The sequence below is a fragment of the Orycteropus afer genome, unplaced genomic scaffold (genome assembly GCF_000298275.1).
Source record: "Orycteropus afer afer isolate SDZICR_OR568_19922 unplaced genomic scaffold, OryAfe1.0 scaffold00650, whole genome shotgun sequence".
In the NCBI taxonomy this organism is placed as follows: Eukaryota; Metazoa; Chordata; class Mammalia; order Tubulidentata; family Orycteropodidae; genus Orycteropus; species Orycteropus afer.
The window spans coordinates 470,907-479,941 of NW_006922237.1; the positions used below are offsets into that span (position 1 = coordinate 470,907).

Consider the following 9,035-nt stretch of genomic DNA (forward strand, 5'->3'; position numbering starts at 1 on the left):
CTGCTAACCAGACGGCTGGCAGTTCAAACCCACCAGCCACTCCTCGAAAGGAAGGTTGGGCAAGCCTACTTCCGTAGTGATACTGCCTGGGAAACCCAAGGAGGGGTCGCTATGAATCGGGGCTGACTCGACGGCACATAACAACAACAACAACAACAATCAATATTTGGTATATGGTATATTATTGTTATTATACTGCTGTTTCATCCACATTCATGTTTTCTTTATTTTCAGATACTCAATCATTTGTTTATAATGTACATCAAACTGATATACATATGAAAAGCCAGAGAAATATCTCAGAATTCATTCTTTTGGGACTTTCTTATGACAAAAACATACAAATATTTTGCTTTGTGCTGTTCTTACTCTGTTATGTTTCTCTCTTGGTAGGAAACCTTGTGATTCTTGTTTCTATTCTAAACAGCTACCTTTTTCACCAACCAATGTACTACTTCCTCAGCCATTTAGCCTCTCTGGACATCTTTTATACTTCTAGTGTCGCACCCAAACTTATTAGTGATCTCTTATTGGGGACAAAATCCATTTCCTATGATAATTGCATGCTACAGGTATTTACAATGCACTTCTTTGGTAGTATTGAGATCTTCATTCTTACTGCCATGGCCCTTGATCGCTATGTTGCTATCTGCAAACCTCTTCACTACATGATTATTATGAATAGAACAAGATGTAATTTTCTTGTGTTAGTTGCTTGGATTGGTGGTGTTGTCCACTCCTTTGCTCAATTATTTATGATAATCGTTTTACCCTTCTGTGGTCCTAACGAAATTGATCACTATTTTTGTGATATCTCCCCTTTGTTAAAGATTGCCTGTACTGATACACATGTTACTGGTATTATTGTGCTTGTCAATTCAGGTATTGTTGCCTTAGTAACCTTTGTTCTCTTGTTTGGATCTTATGTCATTATATTATTATCCTTAAGAAATCACTCAGCTGAGGGAAGAAGCAAAGCCCTGTCTACCTGTGGCTCTCATATCACTCTGGTGGTCTTATTTTTTGTACCTGCGATCTTTATCTACCTTAGACCTCCTACCACTTTTCCAGAGGATAAAGTATTTGCATTATTTTACACCATCATTGCTCCTATGTTCAATCCCTTAATCTACACCCTGAGAAATGCAGAGATGAAAAACACCATGAGAAAAGTCTGGTGTCAAGGTTATTATCAAACAAAACACACAATCAATTGATGAACCTGTCAGTAAAACAACTTTGTGAAATAAAGTGGCTAATTTTAAAATATTTTACTGAACACAATTTAAAAAGAGTTGAGCAGTGTATTTACAGGGAACTCCCAGAAATTTAAGCCAGGTCCAGAAGAGGATGTGGAGTGAGGGTTACATTTGCTGATGTCAGATGAATCTTGGCTAAATGCAGAGAATACAAGAAAGATGATTATCTGTGTTTTACTGTTTATATGAAGGTATTTGACTGTGTGGACCATAACAAATTATGGAGAACATTGAGAATAATGGGTATTCCACAACACTTAATTGTATTCATGAGGAACCTGTACATAGACCATGAGACAGTCATCCAAACAACAAAAAAAGGGGGATATGGCATGGTTTAAAACCAGGAAAGTTGTGCATCAGGATAGGTGTGTATGCTATCACCAAACTTCTTCAGTCTTCATGCTGAACAAATAATCCAAGAAGCTGAACTACATGAAGAGGAATGAGGCATGAGAACTGGAGGAATACTTGATAACAACCTGAAATAAATAGATGATACAACCTTGCTTGCTGAAAGTGAAGAAGTCTCGAAGCACATGCTGAGGAAGAACAAAGACTACAGCCTTCCATCTGGATTACATCTTATGACAGTTGGAGCTGTGTGTCAACTTGGCTGGACCACAATTCTGTGTGGTTTAACCAATTGTGATGTGAGTTATTCCCATGATGGGATGGGATGTATATGTTTTGAGCAGCCAATCTGTTAAAAGGCAGTTTCCCTTGGGGTGTGGCCTGCTTCTAATATATTTATGGACATCCTGGGAAAAGAGACACTCTTCTGTGGATCAAGATTCTTTTGGGCTGCCTACAACTGTGAGCAAACAATCCATCGTTCAGACTGGAGATTATGGATTCAACATTCGTTGGAGTCAATCAGCTGGTGTACTGCCTGCCAACATTCAGCTCCTCAACCCCTGCAGCTGCATGAGTTGGGAGAAGCCTCCATCTTGACTTTTGCTCCAAAAGCTTGGCACTTTCCAGCTTCTGTAAGTGTGTGAGCCATTTTTCTAAGATTAAGTTCTCTTTCTCTATATTGGAGCTCTGGTGGCATAGTGCCTAATGCATTTGACTGGTAACCAGAAGGCTGCAGTTCAAACCCACTAGCCAATCCTCAGAAGGAAGGTTGGGGAATATATTTCTGTTGTGATACTGCCTTGGAAATCCAAGGAGGGGTTGTTATGAGTTGGATCCAACTCGACTGCAATGGGTTTATCTGTATATATAAGCTTTACTGGTTTTGCTTCTCTAGAGAACCCAGCCTAACATACATCTCAATATAAAGGAAATTAAAATTCTCACAACTGGATCAATAAGGAATATTATGAAAAATGAAGAAAACATTGAAGTTGTCAAGGATTTCATTTTACTTGGATCTACAGTCAACACACAGCCAAGATTTTAAATGACAGTTCACAGAGCAAATATGCTGCAAAACTCCTCTTAATAGCATTAAAGAGTAAAGATATTGCTTTTGAAGACTGAAGTGTACATGATCCAAACAATGGTAATTTGAATAATCTCATAGTATGTGAAAGACAATTAATTAGGAAAACTTAATAAGAAGTGAAGAAGGAGCTCTGTTTGTGTAGTGGTTAAAACATTCAGCTGCTAACCAAAAAGTGAACATTCTTAAGCCACCAATGTTCTGTAGGAGAAAGATGAGGCACCCTGCTTTGATAAAGATATACAGCCTTGGAAACCATATAGAGCAGTTATGGTCTGTGGAAAAACAACAACAAAAAAAGTTCTCTGTGAGTCAGAATTGACTAAATAGCAGTGGATTCAGAAGAATTGATACAACTGAGTTATGCTGTTGGCAGAATATTGAATATACCATGGACCATCAGAGGAACAAACAAATGTGTCTTGGAAGAAGTGCAACCAAATGCTCCTTAGAAGTGGGAGTGGTCAGACTTGTTCTCTCATACTTTGGTCATGTGGTTAGAAGAGACCAGTTCCTAGAGAAGGCTATCATGCTTGGTAAAGTAGAGGGTCATCAAAAATGGGGAAGACCCACAATGAGATGGACTGACATGGTGGCTGCAATGCTGGGCTGAAACGCAGCAGCCGTTAAGAAGCTGGCACAGGACAGAGGCGTGCTTCATTCTGTTGTACACAGGGTTGCTATGGGTTACAACTGACACAGTGACAACTAAACATTTCAAACTCAAATGTTGGAAACCTCCTATTGATGTACTCCATTGCTATCATTAATGGATTAAATGTGGATAATAGAATTGGGAAGTTAATATAATTGTTAATTAAATACTAATCTACCGTGCAAAAATTAATTGGAAACTTATTTAATTTTATGAGATGTTAAGATGATGAGGAAAGGATTCAATCATAAAATGTGATCTGGGTTACACTAATTAAGATGGCCCTATATTATCAAAGAATGATGTTAGCATTTTTTTAATGATAATATTATTTAAATGTTAAAATTTAGGGTCAAGACCACATCATGACATGCTTTGTGGTAATTGAGAAGTTGTAATCTATAATTATACTGTAAATTTTAATTTCTGTTAACATATTTTTCTATACATACTCTACTGGCAAATTCAGTACAGTATAATATGCTATAAACTGGTTTTGGGTACCAACTCTTATGACTTCCAAATAAGAAATTAATGATAACTAGGAATGACAGAATGATATCAGAATGTTGAAATCATGTTCATGTTGCTAAAAAGGCAGGGAGGCCCCATCTTCTGACCTCCTCTAACCACACAAGAGGAAGACAGAATCACCATGAGTAACCCAAGGCCTATTCCTGCGAGGCCAGACATGCTGTCTTCCTCCAGCCCTTTCACCAACCATTTCTCCAAGCACCCATCACCTCTCTCCTGGGTTCAATAATTTGCTGCAGTGGCCATACAGAACTCACAGATTATGGGGTTTATTAGGGAAGCACGAGGTTACAATTCAAGTTCAGGAAAAATGCTCAGCCTCTCTCCCAGTCTACCATCTTTCAGCCAACAGTCTCTCACAGTCTCTCTCCCAGCAGTGTGTATCCCTTGGTGTCTTACTCAGCAATGCGTGTCTCTTGCATCTCTTTCCCCACAGTGTGTGTCTCTCAGGAGCCCCTGTCTCTTTCAGCAGCACGTCTTCGTCAGCCAGCAGTTAGAGAGAGTTCTGTCTCTAGGAGGCCTCCTTTTGAGCTTGGCAGAGTGGCCAAACCAACCAATCATAACATCAGAATTCTAAGCACATGAGAGGGAGTGGGACCTTCCCAGAACATTGTTCAGTCCCACTCCCAACAGAAATACCCCAGGTGGACAACTTTAGCAATCAGGAGCTCCTCAGTTGCTCATGGCAAATTCCACCTTGGAGTTTACAAAGACTTATGGGTACAAAAGCCACACTAAGTAATTTACTATACCACACATGTTAAATAACACTCCACCTATTGGCAAGAATTTACAAAAAACTTCTTAAAGCTTCAGAAAATGAATTATAAAAGTAAAGTGTTTATGCATGCCTACCTGCCTAAAAGCGATAATGAAGAGCTAGTATTGGATACAGAACCAAAGATCTTCCTTACTAACATGTGTTGTTGTTGTTGTTGTTGTTGTTGTTGTTGTTATGTGCCGTCGAGTGGGAACCAACTCATAGCGACCCCTCCTTGGGTTTCCGAGTCAGTATAACTACAGAAATAGATTGCCCAACCTTCCTTCCGATGAGTGTCTGGTGGGTTTGAACTGCCAGCCTTCTGGTTAGAAGTCAAGCACTAATATAAGGAAAAAAAAAAAACAATTAGAGGTGTTCTAAAAACAACTAATGAACCAATCAACCAATCAATCAGCAATTAAAGAAAAACAAACCAGGCCCTACCCAAAAACAAAACGAAACAAAAACTCCTTAAAAAGATATAAAGATATATCTGAGAAAAATTTCTAGAGAAACCGGGACAAAATTACATAAAATGTTTTTTTTTTTTGTATCCTTAAAAGGATTTTGTTAAAAAATATGTTGTATGGAACAGAGTAAATATAAAAATGGAAGAGGGACTGGGTAATAAGATTACTTGAAAAGGAAGACAATTAAAATAAAGAAGTAGTTCTGGAATATATAAATGCAATGGAAGAATAACAGTCATCCTAGAGGCAGGATAAAGATAAGAGATAAAGATAACGATAAAGGAACAATAAAGAGAAGAAGAAAAACAAGGGCAATACAATTATGTATGCTGTTATAACAAAGAGGATATGGACAAAGTACTATGTCAGCAAATTTTCAGAAAGAAATTACAATATTGCCAGGTTTAAATTTTTTTATGAAAAAAATACACAAGGCAATATGGTGAAGTCACAAATTAGGAGAGAAGATTCTGAAAATGACAAATTTTATTATTAATTTGTATTTTCTTTAAAAAAAATAAAAAGTCACTGCCATCAATTTGATTCTGAGTCCTAACAACCCTACAAAACATAGTGGGACTGCCCTATAGTTTCCAAAGATGTATATCTTTATGGAATAAGACTGCCTTATCTTTCACCTGCAGAGTGGCTGGTGGATTTGAACAGCCACCCTTGTGCTTAGCAGCCCAATACTTTTACCAAAGTGCCACCAGAGCTCCTATTATTCTTGTTCTAGGGAACAGAAAATAAAAGTTTCCCGCTTAATTGTGCTCATGGTATAGACCAAATATCTGCATTTCTTGAAAAAAAAAAAAAAAAATATATATATATATCTCTATATAGGACTTTTCTTAACCAAGCAAGAGGTGAATCAAAATAAACAACTAAATATGGAGATGAAAAAAAAAAAAAGCACTGACACCGAGTTGATTCCAGCTCATAGCAGCCCCCATCAGATTTCCAAGGCAAAAATCTCTATGTAAATACATCGCCCTATCTGCATTCCGTTGGGCCAACTCGATGGCAAACAACAACAACACAACAAATCTGCATTCCATGGAGCAGCAGGTGGGTTTGATCCACTGAGCTTCAGGTTAAAAGTCAAATGCCAAACATCTTCTTCCCTTTTGTTTTTCTATACCCAGGTCTGTGTACATTTCATTACAATATTTCACTTTATCTTCTCAAGCTCCCCTTTAAAATCTGTTTACATCTTTTAGTTGGTCATTTCTTCCATTCATTTCAACTACTTTCCTTTAAAGAGCAAGTTTCAGAGTCTCTTCTGACATCTGTTTTGGTCTTATATTCCTTCCCAATCTTTTTAATGATCTTTTGATTTCTTCATGTGTGATGTTCTTGACCACACAACTGGTGTGGTCTTTGCTCACCGGTGTTCAATGCATCAAATCTATTTTCTGTCAGTTTGTTGTACTGTGATGGCTAATGAGATGCTATGTCACTGGCATTTCAAATACCAGAAAGGGACTCATGATGAACAGTTTTCAGCAGAGCTTCCATACACAGACAGTCTATAAAGAATGACATAGCCAGGTTTACTTTTGAAAAGAAAAATAAAATTACCTAGAGATAACCTTATGTATAGAGGAAATCATTGTCTAATATACTGCTGGAAGATGAGCCCCTTAGTTTGGAAGGTAGTCAAAATGCAACTGGGGAACAGGTGCCTCCAACCTTAATCATGTGGTTGGAGTAAGGTTTCTGGACCTTCAATTGCTGTCGTGGCATTATTGAAAATGAGAAGAAGCAGCTGTAAAATCCATTCATAATCGGAAGGTTAAATGTACGAAGTATGAATCTAGGAAAATTGGAAGTTGTAAAAAATGAAACGGAATCCATTACCATCCATAACCTAGGCATTAGTGAGCTGAACTGAACTGGGTTTAGCCATTTTGAATCAGATAATCATATGGTTGACTTTGAAAAGGATTGCTGTCATATCCATCAAAAAGAATTTTTCAAGATCTATCTTAAAGTACAATGCTGTCAGTGATAGGATAATATCCATACACCTACAAGGAAGACCAGTTAATGTCAATATTATTCACATTTACACACCAATTACTAAAACCAAAGATAAAGAAATTGAAGACTTTTTCCAACTTCTGTAGTCTAAAATTGACCAAACATGAAACTGATATGTGTTAATAAGTCCTGTTGATTGGAATGTGGAAGTTGGAAAAAAGGGAGAAGCATCGGTAGTTGGAAAATATGGCCTTGGTGATAGAAATGACACTGGAGATCACATGATGGAATTCTGCATGACCAACGTTATTCTTTGCAAATACATTTTTTAAACATGAACTTAGACAGTTCACATGGATCTCCCCAGAATTGTGTCAATGGCAGTGAGAGTTTAAAGATGAAACTTGTAAGAAGGTTTTAAGATTAAAGCTGTAAATACACCAGGGGCTACATCATTTCAATTTTCAAATGTCTCCAAAAGTTGAAAACACATATTATCTTCTGTATCATTTCAGATGAATGAATTTCTGTTGTGGACTGTGGGAAGGAACTCTAGTCACATAGTGGATAAGGCATTTTTCTGCTAACCAGAAGGTCAGTGGTTCAAGTCTATCAACCATTCCACAGAAGGAAGATGGGCAATTCACTTCCGTAAAGATTTAAAGCCTTAGAAATCCAATGGTGGTTACTCTGAGTAGGAAAGGACTCGATGGCAGTGAGTTTGGTCTCTGATTTGTGTACTCTGAACTCACCTCAACCCCGCAGAAAATCAGAAACATGTTACTGAATGTGTATTCTTGGGTTTGTAGGAATATAAGCAAATATAGCTACTGTTTCTCATCTTGCTACTGCTCTACTACTTGGAAGCCTTAATGGGGAAATTTATCCTTACAATCACTTGCAACCATCTAATTGAACCTTCAATGAACTAGTTTATCTGCCACCTCTCCCTCATAAACCTCTGCTACACCTCGACTCTGGTCCCCTGGCTGTTCAGATACTCAGATGCAGAGAGGAAAATATTTCCTGTAACAACTATAGGTACCAGCTCTTTACTGCCCACTTAGTGCAGGGTGTGGAAATATCCATCTTTGTGTCCATGGCATTTATCTTCTATGTTGTCATGATCAAGTAGGGCATTACTTGGACATCATGAACCATCACAGGTGCAACTTGCTGATCATAGTGGCCCAAGTCATAGGTTTTGGGCATTCTGTCGCTCTACTGTTCGTGATACTCATTCTACCATTCTATATTGTTGTTATGTGACGTTGAGTCAGCCCAGACTCATAGCGAACCCTCCTTGGGTTGCCAAGGCGGTATCACTATGGAAGTAGATTGCCCAACCTTCCTTCTGGAGGAGTGGCTGGTGCGTTTGAAACGTCAGCCTTCTGGTTAGCAGTCAAGTGCCTTAGGCACTATGCTACCAGAGCTCCTTCAGTCCTATTTATATAGATTATTACATATGTGATGTGAAGCTTCTTTTTAAAATGATCTGCAAAAGTAAACATGCTTCTAATATTTTGGTTATTGACAATTCAGGGATGGTAGTAGATGTGTTTTTATTATTTGTGTGGTTCTAGTGATTTATTTCATGCTTGTATTGAACAAACATAGGATGCATTTCTTTGCAGGACCACACAAAGCTCCATTAGTCAGCAGTCCTCACATGATAGTCATAGTTTTATTTTTCATGTCTTATATCTATACTTATGTCCTTCCAGGTGAAAGTGAGCACAAGGAAAAAGAAATATCTGTATTTTACTCTGTGATTGTACCTATGTTAAATCAGCTCACTTATACTTTGAGAAACGTGGAAATGAAAATTGCCATTTGGATGATATGGTCATGAATAGCAGATTCAGAAATAATATATATATAGTCATCATATATTTATTATCATATATTTCATCATCATTTCATCATT

The 9,035-nt window shown here is 37.7% G+C and overlaps 1 protein-coding gene across 1 annotated transcript; it reads left to right on the forward strand.

The window, feature by feature from the left end:
• Positions 1–278: 278 nt before the first annotated feature.
• LOC122151687 (olfactory receptor 4P4-like) lies at positions 279–1,217 on the forward strand. The gene has a single exon (XM_042783086.1). The coding sequence runs from the start codon at positions 279–281 to the stop codon at positions 1,215–1,217; it is 939 nt and encodes a 312-aa protein (XP_042639020.1).
• The last annotated feature ends 7,818 nt before the right edge of the window (positions 1,218–9,035 follow it).

Bases quoted from the DNA above. Each gene is read 5' to 3' on its own strand.
- LOC122151687 (XM_042783086.1), top strand. From the start codon at position 279: ATGAAAAGCCAGAGAAATATCTCAGAATTCATTCTTTTGGGACTTTCT.